The following is a 19967-nucleotide window of genomic DNA, read 5'->3' as shown; positions in this document are numbered from 1 at the left end:
GATGAATGCTTTTTAACTGACGATTAGGTCTGGAGGAATTTGAACACTAGAAATTTACTTAACATGCAGGACATTAGCAAGATGTCATTGACAATGTAGTAGTCATGCAGCATTTTCACAAAACGTCTGTGTGTCCCTCCCATCCCTCCCCCGGAGTTCTTCAGCATGGTGCCTGGGTTTAATTTTTTTTCCATCATTGGATCTAATGCAGGAATGTGTTATGATAACTGTAACTATTTCAATTCCACATTCAGCTCAGAAAATGAAAGTTTATGCTAGCCCACAGCAATTGATACACAATTACGCAAGAGTCAATACGCTGGTGGGGGGGGGGGCATGGGGATATGAGGCAGTGGGATTTAACTCGCCTATTTTGATAACTTTTAAAAATATTTTATTTATGATTTTCCACTCTCGAACTCAAACAGTTAACCGCATTATGTTAACATGGTCAGCATTGACAAAAATTTACAACTGTCCATTTTATACAGTTTCTACAGACTTCAAGCTCTTTTTATCTCCCTTCCTCTTCAACCCCCATTTTCGACAATCGAGGTTTAAGTAATCACAATTACAAAGGACACTAAAGACACTCTCAACAGAGGGATTCAACATATGGTAAAATTTTGTGGGTTTGTCACAGCACGGCGGTCAGAGCCCAGGCTGTTTTATTTTTTTTTACTTGGTTGGGATGAGTGCTCACCCTCAAATGGCAGAAAGGTAGGCAGGCAAGGTGGGGCGCCGAGACACGACCATCTACCTATAGTCGTGCTCCCATTAAATTTAAATATGGTTGCCGAATTTTTTTGAAAGTATCTTTTTTTTTGCATTTCCATGTTCCAACGCTAATGGTCAGGCAGGAGTCGGATTTCCAGGTCACTGCTATGCACTTCCTGGTCACTGCCAATGCGATCATCAGAAATTGAATTTGGACATCTTCATTGTCAATGCCCATTATATTTCCTAACAGGAACAACTCAGGGTCCTGCGGGAATTCTTTGCCTATGATTTCTCCTAGGACTTGACCTAGCTCCACTCAAAAAGGCCTCACCTTTGTATATGTCCAGGTTGATAACTCTTACCAACTCTGTGAGATACACAGTTCTCTCCAAAGAAAAACTCACACACATCATCCTGGCTTGGAAATGCATCTCACTGTCATACAAAAGCTGCAGATGCTAGAATTGTGAGCAACCAAATAATTGCTGGAGAGACTCAGTAGGCCAGGCAGCTTCCATGAGTTTAAATAGTCAGAACCCTTTATCATCTAATCAAGGGTCCCAGAGGTGATAGGTTAATTTCTTGGTTATCATGATAATGACCCAGAGTCTTATCACATTGGGAGCAACATGGTTGCTTTACACCTTTACACCATCTGCGATCAGGACTGGGGCTTAATTCCCCCTCTGTCTGTAAGGAGTTTGCACATTCTCCCCGTGTCTCTGTCGATTTTCCCCGGGGCTCCAGTTTCATCCCACCCTTCCTACTGTATGTATTATTGTGAATCAAAGTTCAATAGGGATGGACAATAAAAATGTTTTGCCAGGGATGCCCATATCACTAATGTATTTGTAAACACAAGATCAGGAAAGGCAAAAGTCAAGATGGGTATCCTATTGCTAGGATATGATTGATTTTGCATTATTACTTCTAATGACTGTTTTGAATTAAAAATCTTCAAAAGCAATCCAGAATATAATAGATTCTAATCTTATTTGACAATTTTACTAGCAATCACTCAAAATATCAGCTTTCACAACATTATTTACTGCAGCATTTGGAGATAGTTGTTTTCTTAATTGAGAAATAGATGTCTAAATGGAGAAAATAAAACTATAATCATGAAGGAAACAAAATCAATAGAAGAGCTAATTGAAAAAATATACATCCAGTATTACATTATTTAACACCAGTTGAAATCAAACTACTTTATTCCCTTGCACCTAAAATGCAAATAATCTGTTCTCAGAACCAGTTCTCTCTTGATGAAATATCAGCTTTGTTCCTCTTCCCCCAGAGATGCAGCCTGATCTGCTGAGTGTTTTCTTACGTTTTCGTTAAATTTCTGGCTTCTGCAGTTTTAAAAAATTTTCAGTCTTCACTTTGCTCTCCCCACCAATGATTATAGCAGAGTTTTCATGTTAATCTTGACCCAATGACATCCTGATTCCTATGATATATGAAGTGCATCACTTAAAAGTTCTGACATCTTGACCTCACCACCTTCTCCTCAACCATTTACTTGAAAGTGAATCAAATTCAAGCTAGGTAATTCATTCCAACACCAAACCCATTCAACCTTTAAACTCTTTTTTAAAACCTACCCATTTTTATGTACATGCCATATTTTTGACTTGGGTTACCTTACCATCTTGCAAAATAAGCTTATTTTATTCTATTTAAACCCCTGTAGGCATCCTGCACTGAATGTCACATTTATGCAACTAAGATTATGAGAGCACATTCTTGGGGTGTAACATTGCTTTTGGTGTTAAAAATCTTCACTCTGTAAAAGTTCCATGCTTTGTTGATTATTAACATCATCTTTTTGTCCAAGCAGTTTAAATCTTTCAGCAGGTGGTGAGGCAAAATACAGCTTTTGTTCTTCAGAGTACCTTTCCTCTACCTCAATTATATCTCTGTAGGTCCAGTCCTGCCAGTGAAAATTAAATTTTTTGAGTAGTTGGATCTTTTTTTCATCTGTTAAAACACAGTCCACAGGCATCTTTTGCTCAAGAGATGGGTCCTGGACATCTGGGAATATCAGAACTCCTCGTATTGCAAACCAGCCTCCATAACATGGATGAATGCAGACCCCATTCATTTTCTATCAAGAAAAGATGTATTATTGTTAAATGGAGGCGTGCATTGATTTCTGCCCAGATCTCTCAGCTAACCCATGACCTAGTCTTAGGGTGTCACTGAAAGATAACCAAAATACACCAATGGAGGAAATTTAATCGTTCAACAGTATTGGGCTCAATTATTCCTCTTCTCATGAGGATAGAGCTTGCCAACAATTCCATTTCACATGTTGCAACTCAATATGCTGTGACAGCATGATGTTCTTCCCCTTTAAGGGTTGATCTCTTCACCTACTTCTCTGCTCTGTAGCAGCCACGAGGGGGGTTGCAGATTCCAGGGGAGCAGCGACAGGACACCAGAAATGGGGAGAATACCCTACACCCCCATTGAGAAGGAGAAGCAAAGGAGTGGACCAGAGCAGACCAGCGAGAGGGTCAGTGGCTGAAGGATCCAATAGGCTGCAAGCGGTCAGTGACCTGCCATTGAGCGACTCACAAAAATCGGGATTCTTCAGGGTGTTGAGGACACGAAGGGCTCACAAAGGCTTCCTGATCGCATCGATGCTTTGGATCTGGAGCTCAGGATTTTAATAGATGAAACAGCGGCTTGTGTGGTTGCAGAGGCTGCGGGAGCGCCGGAAGCGAATCCACAGACACTCAAGTGTTCCTACAGGAACTCTCTTTTGCTTCTCTTTCTGTAAGGAGCACTGGGCAATACTAATGGTGACTCTTTGTCTGCCTTACAACAGGGAGAAGGACATTTCATGTAATATTAGATTTTCTATATGACAATGAAGGAATCTTGAATCTAACTTTATTTTTTCCCCACTATTAAGTACTAATCTTATAACCATATAACCACTTACAGCACAGAACAGGCCAGTTCGGCCCTACTAGTCCATGCCGTAACAAATCCCCACCCTCCTAGTCCCACTGACCAGCACCTGGTCCATACCGCTCCAGTCCTCTCCTATCCATGTAACTATCTAGTCTTTCCTTAAATGTAACCAATGATCCCACCTCAACCACGTCTGTCGGAAGCTCATTCCACATCCCCACCTCCCTTTGCATAAAGAAATTTCCCCTCATGTTCCCCTTATAATTTTCCCCCTTCAATCTTAAACCATGCCCTCCAGTTTGAATCTCCCCCACTCTTAATTGAAAAAGCCTATCCACGTTTACTCTGTCTGTCCCTTTTAAAATCTTAAACACCTCTATCAAGTCCCCTCTCAATCTTCTATGCTCCAGAGAAAAAAGCCCCAGTCTGCACAACCTTTCCCTGTAACTCAAACCTTGAAATCCTGTCAATATTCTCGTGAACCTTCTCTGCACTCTCTCTATTTTGTTTATATCTTTCCTATAATTTGGTGACCAAAACGGTACACAGTTCTCCAAATGTGGCCTCACCAATGCCTTGTTCAATTTCATCATAACCTCCCTACTCTTGAATTCAATACTCCGATTTATGAAGGCCAACATTCCAAATGCCTTCTTTACCACACCATCTACCTGAGTATCAGCCTTGAGGGTACTATTTACCAAAACTCCTAAATCCCATTGTGGCTCTGCACATCTCAATAGCCTACCATTTAATGCATATGACCTATTTAGATTTGCCTTTCCAAAATGTAACACCTCACACTTATCTGTATTAAATTCCATCAGCCATTTCTCAGCCCACACCTCCAGCCTTCCTAAATCACCTTTTAATCTATGGTAATCTTCCTCACTGTCCACAACACCACCAATCTCTGTATCATCCGCAAACTTGCTTATCCAATTCTCCACGCCTACTTCCAAATTGTTAAGATATATATAACAAACAATAGTGGACAGAGGACCGATCCCTGAGGAACTCCACTAGTCACTGGCCTCCAATTGGACAAACAATTTTCTACCACTACTCTCTGACACCTCCCATCCAACCATTGCTGAATCTATTTCACTACCTCCTCATTTATACCTAATGCCTCCACCCTTTTTCCTAACCTCCTGTGGGGAACTTTGTCAAAAGCTTTACTAAAGTCTAAATAGACAACATCCACAGTTTTCCCTTCATCAACCTTTTTTGTAACCCCTTGAAAAACTCAATCAGGTTTGTCAAGCACGATCTACCCCTGACAAAACCATGCTGATTACTCCCTAGCAATCCCTGTACCTCCAAATAATTGTAAATACCATCCCTCAGAACACTTTCCATCAACTTGCCCACCACAGACGTCAGACTCACGGGCCTATAATTCCCAGGTTTACATTTAGACCCTTTCTTTAACAGCGGAACCACATGCGCCACCCTCCAATCCTTTGGCACTACTCCCGCGGCCAGTGACATCCTAAATATCTCTGTTAATGGCCCCACTATCTGTCCACTAGCCTCCCTGAGTGTCCTTGGGAAAATTTTGTCCGGTCCCGGAGATTTATCCACCTTTATCTTTTTCAACACAGCCATCACTACCTCCTCGGTTATCCTTATAGGCTTCATTACCTCCCCACTAATTTTCTTTACCTCAACTGGTTCAATATTTTTTTCCCTAGTGAATATCGAGGCAAAGAAATCATTCAAAATTTCCCCCATTTCGTCTGACTTCTCACTCAGCCTACCCTCACTATCTACAAGGGGTCCAATTTTATCCCTCACTAATCTTTTACTTTTAATGTACTTATAGAAACCCTTTGGATTTATTTTTACTCTGTCTGCCAAAGCCTCTTCGTGCCTTTTTTTGGCCTTTCTAATTTCTTTCATAAGATTCCTTCTACACTCCTTGTAGTCCTCCTTAAAATTGTCAGTTCTCTGTTCTTTATACCTCTTGTACACCTCCCTTTTTCTCCTAACCAAATTTCCAATATTCCTTGAAAACCAAGCCTCCCTATGACTTCCAGCCTTTCCTTTGATCCTCACTGGGACATAACTACTCTGTACCCTCAAAATTTCTTTTTTGAATATCCTCCATTTCTCATTTACACCCTCACCTTAAAATATCCTGTCCCACTCAATACTCCCTAAATCCCTTCTTATTCCTTCGAAATTTGCTCTTCTCCAATCCAGAACCTCAACTTTAGGCCCCTCCTTGCTCCTCCCTAAAACTACCTTAAAACTAACAGAATTATGATCACTAGACCCAACTGGATCTCCAACATTAATGTCTGATACCTGACCTAGCTTGTTCCCTAACAGGAGATCCAGTATTACACTGTCCCGAGTCGGTTCTTCTACTAATTGATTCAGAAAACAATCTTGAACACATTTAACGAATTCTAGCCCATCCAGCCTTCTAACTGTATGAGTATCCCAATCAATGTGAGGGAAGTTAAAATCTCCCATGATCACTACCTTATGATTCTCACACATATACATTATCTCTCTACACATTTGTTCCTCTAGTTTTCTTGACCCATTTGGTGGTCTGTAATACACCCCTATTAGCACCCTCATGTCTCCTTCACCCCTCAATTCCACCCAAACAGCCTCACTGGACGATCCCTCCAGACCATCTTGCCACCTCACGGTAGAATTGTCCTCCTTAACAAGCAGAGCAACTCCTCCCCCTTTTTACCCCCTGATCTATCACATCTCAAGCAAATGTATCCTGGAACGTTAAGTTGCCAGACCTGCCCCTCTTGTAGCCAGGTCTCACTAATTGCCACAATATCGTGACCCCAAGTATCTGTCCATGCTCTAAGCTCGTCTACCTTGTTCACTATGCTTCTTGCAGTAAAATATATGCAATTCAGAGAATGACCCTCACATACATTCTCTTTTCTACCTTCTACCCTAATCTCCATTCTACCTTTGTTATCGTTTTTATTCTTATCTAGGTGGCCATGCTCCCTTGACTCTGCTCTCACACTCTGTTCCCCACCCCCCTGCCAAACCAGTTTAAACCTTTCCCCACAGCTCTAGCAAATCTGCTTGCCAGCACATTGGTCCCCCTCCAGTTCAAGTGGAGTCAGTCCCTTTTGTACAGGTCCGACCTTCCCCAGAAGAGATCCCAATGATCCAGAAATCTTATCCCTTGCCACCTGCACCATCTCTTTAGCCACGCATTCATCCTCCTATTTCTACCCTCACTAGCGCGTGGCACCAGCAGCAATCCAGAGATTACTACCTTGGAGGTTCTGTTTTTTAACTTCCTACCTAATTTTTACATAATCCTGTTTCAGGACCTCATCCCCACTTCTAGCTAAGTCATCTTGGTAGAGAGGTGCTAGATCAAAGCTCTTCAGCCTTGAATACACAGTTAATACCTGCTGGAAGTCACACAGGATACAATTTCCTCATGTCAGGAGGAAACCGAACTTTTCAACACTGCTATGACTGAGTGGCAACAGGACACACAAGGCAATCACGTTTAAATACTATACCTTTTAAACAATATATTTTCTAACTTCAGAAAGAACATAGTATTGTCAGATGCATTTTTTTGTTACTGTGAAATATTTTAGGTGCAGACTACAAGCTGGGTAATCCGAACACATTTTTATGACAAATTAGAAATAGGATTAGACACCTACAACTGCTTTAAAACTAATCCACATTATGTCTTCCAGTCACTTCCGCTATTACTTATGTCTCCGAACTTGGTTTTGAGGAAGAAAGAATTTACCTTTTACAGTCTCACATTGTGCCACCAGAGTTCACAGTTAATTCAGTCCTGTTGTCACCATTATAACAAAGCAATCAGTTAGGGTACAGCAAAATCTTTAAAAATAGTGCAATGAATGTTCAATTTGTTTCAATGCTATTTAAGGGATCAAGGTTAGCCAAAATACAACTGAATCTAGTTGAATTTTTTGAAGAGGTGACCAGAAAGGTTGATGAAGGTAGAGTAGTTGATGTGGTCTATTTGGATTTTAGTAAGGCTTTTGATAAGGTTCCACATGAAAGGTTAGTGAGGAAGGTTCAGTCTCTAGGGATTAATATAGTCAGATGGGTTCAGTGGTGGCTGGAAGATAGGCACCAGAGTCATGATGGACAACTGTCTGTCAGGATGGAGGCCAGTGACGAGCGGTGTGTCTCAGGGATCAGTGTTGGGCCCTTTGTTGTTCGTCATTTATATTAATGATTTGGATGACGGGGTGGTAAATTGGATTAGTAAATGTGCGGACAATACAAAAATAGGGGGAGTTGTGGTTAGTGAGGAGGGTTTTCATGGACTGTTTGGAAACGTGGGCTGAAAGGTGGCAGATGGAGTTTAATGTAGATAAGTGTGAGGTGCTTCATTTTGGAAGGAATAACCAAAATAGGACATATGCAGTGAAGGGGAGGGCTTTGAGGAATGCGGAGGAACAGAGGGATCTTGGAATAATGGTTCAGCGTTCCTTGAAGGTGGATTCCCATGTAGATAAGGTGGTGAAGAAGACTTTTGGTATACTGGCCTTTATAAATCATAGCATAGAACATAAGAGCTGGTAGGTGATGTTGAGACTGTTTTAGCCATTGGTGAGGCCAAGTTTGGAATATTGTGTGCAGTTCTGGTCTTCAAATTTTAGGAAGGATATAAATAAGGTTGAGAGGGTGCAAAGAAGGTTTACGAAAATGTTGCCTGGATTGCAGTATCTTGAATACAGAGAAAAATTGAGTAGACTGGGACTTTATTCACTGAGGCCTAGAAGGTTGAGAGGGGATTTGATAGAGTAGATGTGAATAGGCTCTTTCCCTTGAGGGTAGGGGAGATTGGAACAAGGGGTCACAAGTTAAGGGTTAGGGGGCAAAACTTTAGGAGTAATATAAGAGGATGCTTCTTCACTCAGAGAGTGGTGGCTGAGTGGAATGATCTTCTGGAAGAGGTAGTTGTGGCAGGGTCGATTCTGTCATATAAGAGGAGTACATGGATGTGAGGGGGTTGGAGTTATGAGCAAGGGAGTGGGTAGGTGGAACTAGTGGAGTTTCATGTAAATTGGTGCAGACTAGAAGGGCTGATCTGGCCTGTTTTTCTGTACTGTAAATTGTTATATGGTTATATAGTCCACTGCTCTACTTCAAATCATCACATTAAATTGTTTGCCCATACACTTAATTTCACTACTTTTGTCTACAGTAATGAACTCAAGACAAAATTATAGTTCTACATCACAGAAATGGGTCCATCAGCCAAACTTGTTCATGTTGCCAAGCTAGTCCCATTTGCCTGCATTTGGCCCATTTCCCTCTAAATCTTTCCTTTCCATGTCCTGATATAAAAGTATTTTAAACAGTACCATTGTACCCTCTTTAACAAATCTTATGACAGCTTAATATACCGCCCTTTGTGTGAAAAAGATGCCTTCTTTTAAGTCTTTCCCCTCTGTTCAAGACCACAAGATGTAAGCCCATTAAGTCTGCTCTGCCATTCAAAATTATGGCTGATATATTTTGCTCCTCTTTCCCATTCTCCTGCCTTTCTCCTCATAACCTTTAACATCCTTACTAAAGAAGCTATCAACCTTCACTTTAAATATACTCAATGATGGCCTCCATAGATACAAGACCTTCTGGCTGTAGGATCTTTTCCTCATCTCTGTTCCAAAGGGACATCATTTTATTATGAACTGTGCCCTCTGGATCTGAGACTCCCGGTACTGAAAACATCTCTATCCAGCCCTTTCAATATTTGGTATGTTTCAATGAGATTCCTGCCTCATCCCTGTAAACTCCAGTAAATACAGGCCACCATAGGAAATAACCTTTCTACATCTACTCTGTCCATGTCTTGCAACATTCAAAATGTTTCAATGAGATCCTTCCTCATTCTCCTAAATTCCTATGAATACAGACCGAGAGCAGTCAAACGCACCTCATATGAAAACCCTTTCATTCCTGGAATCATCCTAGTAAAACTCCTTTGAACCCTCTCCAATGTCAGCACATCCTTTTTTAAATGAGGAGCTGAAAACTGGTCACAATACTCTGAGGTCTCCTCAGTGCCTTATAGAGCCTCAACATCACATTCTGCTCTTGCGTTCTATTCCTCTTAAAGTGAATGCCAGCATTGCATTTGCGTTCACCACATCTCAACCTGCAAATTTATCTTCAGGACTGGGTATTTTCAATTTTCTCCCCATTTAAAAAAAGTCTGCTTGACTGTACCAGAGTGCACCAAAGTGCATGACTGTACTTTCTGACATTATATTTAATTTGACACTTTTCTGCCCATTCTCCTAGTCTAAGTCCTTCTCCAACTTCCATGTTTCCTCAACACTACCTGCTCCTCCACCTTCCTCTGTATCATTTGCAAACTTGGCCACAAAGCTATTCATTCCATAATCCAACACAAAAAGAAGCAGTCCCAACACCAACCGCTGTGGAATATTACAAGCAACTGGCAGCCAATCAGAATATGATCCTTGCATTCCAACTCTGCTTCCTGCCAATCAGCCAATGCTCTACCCATGCTAATATGTGTCCTGTTATACCAAGGGCTCTTATCTTGTTAAGTAACCTCATGCGCGGCACCTTGTCAAATGCCTTTTGAAAATCCAAAAATACAACATCCACTGCGTCTCCTTTATCCAGTCTGCTTGTCACCTGCTCAAAGAATTCCAATAGGTTTGTCAGGCAGGATGATTTTCCCTGAACAAAACCATGTTGGGGTTGGCCTATCCTGTCATGCATCTCCAAATACTCCATAACCTCATCCTCTACAATTGACTCCAACATCTTCACAACCATTGATGTCATGCAAACAGGTCTATAATTTTCTACCTGTTACCTCCCCCTCTTCTTGACTGTCTATAATGAAGATGTGCCTTTTTTCTTGATTACATCCTCAATAACTCGTTACCCGCAGTTCCTTAATCTTGCCAACCTTGTCCTTCACTCTAACATGCTATCCCTGAATTTTCCCCATCTTCCTTTAAAAAGCCTTCCATTTGCCAGACACCTCTTTACCTGCCAAAACCACTCCTAATCAATCTTTGCAAGTTTCTGTCTTTTACGATCAAAATTGGCCTTGCCAAAACTTAAGTCCAACTTGTGGACCAGCCTACAACTAATTTAAAATGGATGAACTTATGGCCACTGGTCCCAAAGTCCTATCCTAATGACACCTCAATTAATTACCCTGCCACGTATGCCAACAGGAGATCCAGTATTGCAGTGGTTCATCTACATTGTTTGAGAAAATTCTCTTGGTTTACACCCTTTGAACTATGATAATCTCAGTTACCACAAGGCAAGTTGAAATCACTTATTATTATCACATTATTCCAATATTTGTCTGTAATATTGCTGCATTTTTCCTCCTTTAAGTCATAATGATTACTGGGGTGGGGGGGGGGTGCGGCTAGAATATATAAATACACGACCCATCAAAGTAATCAACCCCTTCTTATTCTAAGATCCACCTATAGAGTCTCACTAGACAATCCACAAGAATATCCTCTCAGTACTGCCATAATGTTTCCCCAGTCAAAAATATAACATCTTTATCACCTTATCTCCATCCATACTCTGAATCTCTGATAGATCAATTCAGACTAAGTTTCAGGTGAATAATGGAATAAGGTAAAATATCTGTAAACTCAAAAATCAAAGAATCTGTATTAATGCTTAAAATTGCACACGCATTATAATTCCACAAAAATGTTAGTGGAAAAGCAAATTATGCATGGATGCAGAGACCACAACAAGACATACAGTAAAATCCCCATTATCCGGAATTCAAGCAACTGGCAAAAAATAACTGTGGAAAATAAATAGGTTAAAAGATATGAAAAGTTTAAAATTAGCACCTCTAGCGGTTAGTTTACCAATTCACAAAACACACAGTCTCCAGCAAATTCACTTATCTGGCATCTACCAATCCACATAGGTGCTGGACTCCAGGGTTTTTTTTTTACTGTAGACAAGTTAAGTGTGGGCAAGGGGAGTACAATGTTGGTACATGAAAGGTCATTCCTTTTGCGAGGAAAATTAGTCGATTAGATTGCTGCATTCTGTTGTGCAGAGGGATTTGTAAGTGCTTCTGCATGAAACGCCAAAATTGGTTGCAAAATTGTGTAAAAGGTAATCAAGAAGGCAAATGGAATGTTGGCCTTCATTGCCAGAGGGATCAAATTTAAGAGGAGGGAAGTCCTGCCGCAAGTTTACAGCGAAAACCTACCGGGGACAAACATTACCTAAGTTGATGGAAGGAGAAGGAAAGAAAAGAATGGACTCAGTAGAATTTCTGGTGTATTTTTGTTGAATGACAACATTGTCTGACTGGCTTAATGCAACCTAGATTGTATACCTAAAATGGATGAGAGGGGGGTGTGGGGGGGTGGCTTGGGAGGAGGGAGGGGGGGGGAGAAAAAGTCACTGTATATGTGTGAAAAAGAAATAGTGTATATCATGGCTAATGTGATTTATGGTGTGAAAAATAAAAAATTTATAAAAAAAAAGAAGATGCCATAGCAACTGGTAGTAAGTAACCTCAAATGGAGCTACGATAATAATAAAACGTTCTTTGATAAACTTAAAAAAAAAAATAATAAAAAAAAGTTTACAGGTACATACGAAGCCGCACCCAGAAGGCTGTGGCAAGTTCTGATCTCCTTCCTCGAGGATACACTGGCTTTGGACAAAAGAGATTCTCCACATTAGGGCGTTAATGCACCACACTGAGTCTAAAACTAGGGAACATAGTTTCAAGATTTGGGGGATGAGATGTAGAACAGAGAGGAGGAACAGCTTTTCCCTAGAGAGTAATGAATCTCTGGAATTCTCTGCCCAAGGAAACAGCAGAGGGCTGCTCATTCATAACAATCAAGACACAGTTTTATAGATTTTTGCACAGTACAGAAATTAAGGATAAGGGATAAAAGGCAAGCAAGTCGAATTGAGTCCATGATCCACATTTATTATGTTTTTATGTAATTTAGAGAATGGCAGGCTTTTAATCTTCATTGGTAGGTTCACACAGAAAACCTTTAAATAAAGTTAGAGAAGTGAGAATTGATGTCAGATGCAGAATTGAACTCAATCAGAATTCAGTTCTTTGGTAAACTAATGCATGAGAGCAAGGTCATAAAAACTGTATTTTTTATATGCCGTATATGCTGGTGCATAGGATGACTTGTGAACAAGATGACCCCTGGAATTTCCACCTAAAATGTAGGTTTTGAGCAATAGCCTTTGTATAAGATCACTCCCTCCAACCACCAAATCTGGCACTTACACTGAACAGTGGATGCCGTTAAAAGCAAATCACAATATTTTAATATCAAATTACTCTATTAACATTTTCATTTTATTAGCATATCTTAAATTAAACCACTGCCAGCTCCTGTAACACTCCACAGGGAAGCACTGAGATTTCATCGATAACTGGACATGCATCGGAACTGGCGGGAAGATGGCAGTGGAGTTGAGACTTCACTGTCAAGATTCAGATTTTAGACCCAGCGTACAAGACGACCCCGATTTTGAGGTAAAATTTTCAGTTTTGAGGATAGTCCTATATCCTGCTATATACAGTATTGTTGATCCAACCAAAATGTAGCAAAATGTTCCTCTGTTCTAAGGCAGTAATTTATTTAATTCTTACTTTTTCTCCCCAAGGGTTTTGTTGAACATCCTTCTTTTGGTAATAATAAGCCGCTCCAGCCACATGTGCAGCTGTCTGTACCAAAACTTTTGGCCTTCGATTAGGAAGTAGCTCAAAGTCATGGATAGCTTCAATCCTGTGCTCAGGGAAATTCTAAGCCAAATAAATGAAAAATAGTTATTGTTTTCCTCATGCCATATAACTGGCATCTATTATAATAAATTTGAAATGGAAACGGACATATAAAATGATTCACAGTGAAACAAGAAAGTCTCCAGATGGAAAAGTGCTGGAGAAACTCAGCAGGTCCCTCAGCATTCATAGGAACCAAAGATATAGGAGATAATATAATCTCTCTACATCAGAGAGAATGGACACAAATTGAGAGATCGCATCATTGAGCATCTTCACTTTATCCACTGTAATAGCAGGGATCTCCCTGTGGGAATCCATTTCATTCCCACATCAACATGTCTGTCCATTGGCTCATGCACTGCCGCCAAATTGAGACAATCTACAAATTGGAGGAGCAACATCTCATATTCTGTCTAGGCACCCTCCAAATAGATGCCATTAACATTGATTTCTCCAGTTTCTGTTAACTCCACCCCTTCTCTCTCTCTTTCACTATCCCTCTGTCTCCTTTCCTCCAGCTCTGCATTCACAGAGACACCCTTCCCCTTCCCCACCCCTGTTCAATTCTCAGCTCTTCTCTCCTGCCCTCCTATCCCTGTTCATGTCCGCCTGTAGCCTCTTGGCTGTTGGCCTGTGCTGCTCCCCCTGCCCCTTCTTTTCTTGTCCCCACCTTTTCATTGCCATGAAGTCTCTATTTATGCATGTCACAACGAGCTTGAATTACTCCAACATTTCTTTGTTTCTTTTCCATGAACCTCAACTCATCTATATTTCTTGTTCCAATTTCATTCTGCAGTACGTTCTGTTTATCTTGATTATCTACAATCATCTCCTGCTTCACTATCCTACCTCAACCTCAAAAACCCATACTCAAGATTTAAAATTCCTGATCTTATATACCCATTAGTTCTTGTCACTTTTAAGAACCAGGGCACTAAAATCATAATTCTGCTTCATGGGTTTCAATTCAGAATTTAACCCATTGTTCATTTACTTCCCTTTTCCCTCTTAAAGGAAACTGAGCTTTCTCTGATTTTTAAAAATATATTGCTCCAGTTTCATTGTCCCATGAACCTCAATTCATTCCATATATTTAACCAAGTTAATTTTGGCACTTCTGATATCTCCTTCAATAATGCATCCCTTGCTCTCATTTTCCCAATAATGCTGGCTGGCAATAGGTATGGATAGAAGTTTCATTGGTCATAACATTCAGAAAAGAAAAGCAGGTCTTTAAAAAAAAAATCCAGATAAAAGAGTTACACAGCACAGAAACAGATCTTTTGGCCCAACTTATCCATGCCAATCAAGGTGCCTTCCTGAGCATGACCCATTTGCCTGCATTTGGCCCATATCCCTCTAAACTTGTCCTTTCTATGTACCTGCCTTTTGAACATTGTAATTGTACCTGGCTCTACCACTTCCTTTGGCAACTCATTTCATAAACTCCATCCCCCATCCCATGTGCAAAGATTTGTATTTTATGTCCCCTTTAAATTGTCTTCCTCTCACCTTTATCTTACACCCTCCAGTTGTAAACTCCCTTACCATGGGAGGAAGACAGTAACAATCCATCTTTTTTATGCCCCTAATGATTTTGTAAACCTCTATTAAGGTCACCCCTCTAGGGAGGAGTTCCAGCCTATCCAGTCTCTCCTTATAACTCAGGCTTCCCATAACTGGCAACATCTTTGCACATCTTTTTCTCAGCCTCTCTAGCTTAATCTTAGCTCTACCCCATTCTTCCTGTAGTACGGCAAATAGAACTGCATGCAATATTCCAGGTGTCATCGCAACATACTGTACAGCTAGGACACGATGTCCCAACTCTTGCATTCATTGCCCCATCCCATGAAGGCTAAAGTGCCATACTCCTTCACCACTGTGTCACCATTTTCAGGGAACTGTCTCTCTATTCCACAACACTCCCAAGGGCCCTGGCATTCACTATGTATGAATGCACAGCCCTGCTTCAACTTCCCCAAATGCATAACTTCTTGCTTGTCTGAGTTAAATCCCATCTGCTAGTCTTTGGCCCATTTTGTCAGTTGACATGGATTACGTTGTAATGTTAGATAACCTTCTTCACTTGTCCATCTCTCTCTCTCTCTTTCTCTCTCTCTCTCTCTCACACACACACACACACACACACACACACACACACACACACACACACACACACACACACACACACACACACACACACACACACACACACACACACACACACACCCCCCCCCCCTATTTTGGTGTAATTAAATTTACCAAACATGCCACTTACATTCTATTTTAAGTTTTAAAAAATAATATCATCAGTAAATTAGAGACTGATTAAAATTAAATCATTTAGATTTTCCTGAAGTACGTCACTCAACTAACATTTTGTCCTTTATAAGTGCTCCATAAATCAATTTATTTAGAGTGCTATTTAATTAAAAATAGAACAGAATTTCTTTACTTTCATCACTTGAGTGAGATAATGAGCAACACATTCATCAATGGGATCCCGAACACCCGATAATTTTGTGAATGCAATAAAAGGTTTGAAGGCTTTCTCAAACATCTGGGGCGTGCTGAGAATAACGAAGGCCAAAGTGTCATCTGGATATTGCAGCTGAAAGCAGGGCTGGACGGCAGCATTATACCAGCTGATCTGTTAAAAGAAAAAAAAAGTAATCCTCAATTAACCAATTGAATCAAGGCTGGATGAAACCAATCCAAATTGGCACAAAAAATATGAAAAAAACATCCACACAACACACGTACCCATCCCACTTTCACAAAATAATGACCATATGGTATGTGATTAAGTCTAATGCCCTTGATAAAGTTGGTTTCAACATCATCAACAAATGCCAACAGGTCACGAGAATGCCTATAGAAACAGTTTAAAAACAATCACTGAAAACCACTTCAATCGTTTAAGAGTCAACTGTCGAAATCTTCATGTTTCTAAATTTATTACATTTCAGTTAAGCAAACAGTACAAGAAAAATTTCCCAAATTAACTTTCCTCCCACACTGTTGATTCGCTAAATTGAACTAAATAGAGCCATCACTCCCGCTCTAAGTCTAACATGGTAGAGCCTGGGACTTCACAAGGACAATTACAGCTGAATACAGCTAGCTAAGATCGAGGTGAATAACCATTGGTATGAGGAAGTTCAATCCAAGGAAAGCATCCAGTCTGGTCAGTGTACCCAGCTGAGCACTAAAAACCTGTGCTGACCAACTGGCCAATATTTTCATGGTTATCTTCAGCATCTCACCCCGGCAGGCATGGTACCCACCTGTTTCAAACAGACCTCAACTGTACCAGTGCCAAAGAAGAGGTAGTAATCTGCCTGAATGACTACCGACCAATAGTAGTCACAGCCACAGTGATGAAGTGTTTTGAAAGACTGGTGTTAAAGCACATCAGTTCTTGTCTGATTGGCAACAGGAATCCATTCCAATTTGCCTTCTGCAGCAACAGGAGTACACCAGATGTCATTTCAATGGTTCTACAGAAAACACTGGAACACCTGGACAGCAAAGGTACATCAGGATGTTCTTTATTGATTATAGTTCTGCATTCAACCCTATCATCACCTGAAAACTGATCTGCAAACTCCAAGATCTTAGCTTCAATACACCACTGTGTAATTTGATCCTAGATTTCCTCACCTCCAGACCCCAATAAGTGCAGCTTTGGTAAGAATCTCCCATCATCACCAGAGCATCACAGGACTGCATACTTAGCCCTCTGTTCTACTTGCTTTAAACCGATGATTGTGTGGATCAGTCCAACAAGACTATTTAAATTTGCTGACAAAACCACAATAATGGGCTGTAAAAAAAGAGGCAACGAGTCAGCAACAGGAGGGAGATTGAAAACTTGGCTGAATGGTGTAATAAACCACCTCTCACAAAATGTCACCAAAGCCAAGGAGCTGATTGCAGACATTAGGGAAGGGAAAATCAGAGGTGGAGATGATGAGCAAATTTACATTATTGGGAGACACTATCTCTGAGGATCTTTCCTGGACCAAACACACTAATGACATAGTAAAGAAAGCACATCAGCCACCTCTACTTCCTCAGGTGTTTGCAGAGGTTCTGTACAACACTGCAACCCTTGTCAAACTTGGCGAAGTGCGCTGACCGGCTGCATCACAGCCTGGTATGGGGGCACTAATAACTCTGAGCAGAAATACACAATGCTGGAGAAACTCAGCAGGTCAAACAGTGTCCTTTATATAGCAAAGGTAAAAATACATAACCAACGTTTTGGGCTTGAGTCCTTCATCAAGGTATTGTTACGAGCCCAGAGGACCCCAAAACCCAGCAGCAATAGATAGTCACCAAGACAAATAGTTAATTATACAAACATTGCTTTTAATTATCTTTAAACATGAAAACAGGATCAAACTTTAACTTAATACTATTAAGTTAACCTAACTGAACCCCCTTCTGATTCTAAACGTACGTGTATGTAATGTATGTATAAGTTCAGAAAAGTTCCTTGTCCTCCAAGTTCACTGGTTTCAGGCAATTTCTATACTGTGCACAGAATTTAACATTTATGAATTTCACCAGGCTTTGAGTGTTTGAAAGGTAAATGGTTACCGCTCAGGAAGGTTCTTGATGGTTTTCAGAGAGAGATTTGTTGTTCGCTGGACACAAACTGATTCCTTCTAATCAGCCATGTCAGTGGTTTGCCAAAGAAACTTGCCCCATCAGGGTTTTTCAGATGATAACCTCTTTCTTTCAGGTCATCACAGAGTTCCTTTTTGTTTCTCTTATTTCAAGTGAAACATTAGGCATCCAGTCCTCTCCTCTTGTATGGACCACAAGGGCTTTGACCAGGCTGAACTAAGCATTCACAACCAGTCTTCAAAATGTTTTTTTTCCACAAGCTTATCAGCTTGTCCTGCTCCAATCCCAGCTACTTCTGCTGAACTGTAGAAATAAATTCTCTCTCTCTCAGAGGAAAGCCCTGTTTGACTCTCTCTACTTCCAAAACTGCATTCCGAACCTAATCTTCTGAGTTTTTTCATCTGATGCTTTCCAAAACAACAATCTATTTGTGAAGTCTCTATAGGCACTCCCCAAAGCTTTTGCAAAGGCACTCGGAGCCAGTCTGTCTGGCTTGAGCAGAGCTTCAATATTTTAAATGAGATCTGTTTTGAAGTGCTTGTATGTGACCTACTCTAAAAAAAAAAACAGCCACAATTTATCTCCTTTAAAACATATCCATAAACAATATAAAATACAACATAATCTGTCACAGTATGCAAAATGTCAGCAGGCATCTGAGCAAAAGAGTAAAGGGGGAGAGACGTGGTTGCAAAGGCAGGAGGTGATAGGTAGAGAAGGGAGGGAGGGAACAGCACCAATCAAGGGGAGAAGGGATGGCTAGGTGAAGGGAGGGAGGAGAACTGGAAAGGGGGAGGGGAGGAGGGATGGGGAAGAGGAGAGCAGGTTAGCAGAAACCAGAAAAGTCTATTTAATTCTATCTGGCTGGTGAGTGCCCAGACAGAAAATCAGGTGTTGTTCCTCCAATTTGCGAGTGGTCTTAGTGGGATAGCATGTAAAGCCATGGACAGACATGTGAGTATGGGAGTGTGACACAAAACTGGCTACTGGGAGGTTTCCGTCACTGGTGCAGATGGAGCTAAGATGCTCAGCGAAGCGATCTCCCAATCTCTCCAATGTAGAGAAGGCCACAAAGGGAGCACCAGATGCAGTAAATCAGTGGTCTTCTCTACATCAGGGAGATTGGGAGATTGCTTTGCTGAGCACCTTCACCTCGTCCGGCACTGAATGTTCTTACTTCAACCACAGTGTCAACAGATTTTCATGTTTTACGTCAGTTGTACTCCCAGATTCAGCTACCATCAGACTCGTAAACCACAGACCCTATTTAAGGACTCTGCACATTATTTATTACATGCATAATCAGTTTATTTACATTTTTAAGTACAGTTTACAGTTACCAGTAATTAGAAATTCTGCCTGGCCTGCAGGAAAGAGAATCTCAGGATGTCATGCTTTAATCTACCTGGTGTCAGTTTTGAAATAAAATTCTATTCCAAATTCTCTCACTCAAGAAACGTTGAGTTCAAGGACGTTTCTTCTTTGCAAAATTAGAGCATTTTCAGTGACTCTTGGGAATTCCTGAACTCTAATGGAGAAGGAAAGCCCAAAAAGAGTACAGATCTCTGCATGGGGCTAGGCAGTGCAAAGCTGGAAACACGTCAAGAACCCAGCCATCTGCAGCCAAACTCCATACGTGGGCGCTGGCAATGAAGATAAAGCACTTCGAAAACCACTGAAGAAGTTAGAGCTTTAATAAGAGCATATGTGTGTGTGTATATATATAAAACTTGCCTACCCGAAACGGATTGCACTGAAAACCAAACGGGCTCAGCAGCTCACGCAAGCGCTGCTGTATTGAAGCTGACATGACCACCGAGCCGATGACGCACTTCCGCTACACGTGGTGGCCGGGACGTAAAACTACAGTGCCCAGAATGCATTT

General features: G+C 40.9%; 1 protein-coding gene across 1 annotated transcript; it reads right to left on the bottom strand.

Moving 5' to 3' along the window:
• Nucleotides 1-387: 387 nt before the first annotated feature.
• Nucleotides 388-19901, bottom strand: mmachc (metabolism of cobalamin associated C). Its single transcript, XM_069938819.1, has 4 exons — nucleotides 19821-19901; nucleotides 15903-16097; nucleotides 13310-13462; nucleotides 388-2827 (listed from the first exon to the last, which is right to left on the bottom strand). Exons 1-4 carry the CDS (start codon nucleotides 19890-19892, stop codon nucleotides 2492-2494), a joined length of 756 nt encoding a protein of 251 aa, XP_069794920.1. The 5' UTR covers nucleotides 19893-19901; the 3' UTR covers nucleotides 388-2491.
• Nucleotides 19902-19967: the final 66 nt, after the last annotated feature.

Source organism: Narcine bancroftii, chromosome 5 (assembly GCF_036971445.1).
Source record: "Narcine bancroftii isolate sNarBan1 chromosome 5, sNarBan1.hap1, whole genome shotgun sequence".
NCBI lineage: Eukaryota > Metazoa > Chordata > Chondrichthyes > Torpediniformes > Narcinidae > Narcine > Narcine bancroftii.
This window is presented reverse-complemented; position numbering and strand designations above follow the sequence as displayed.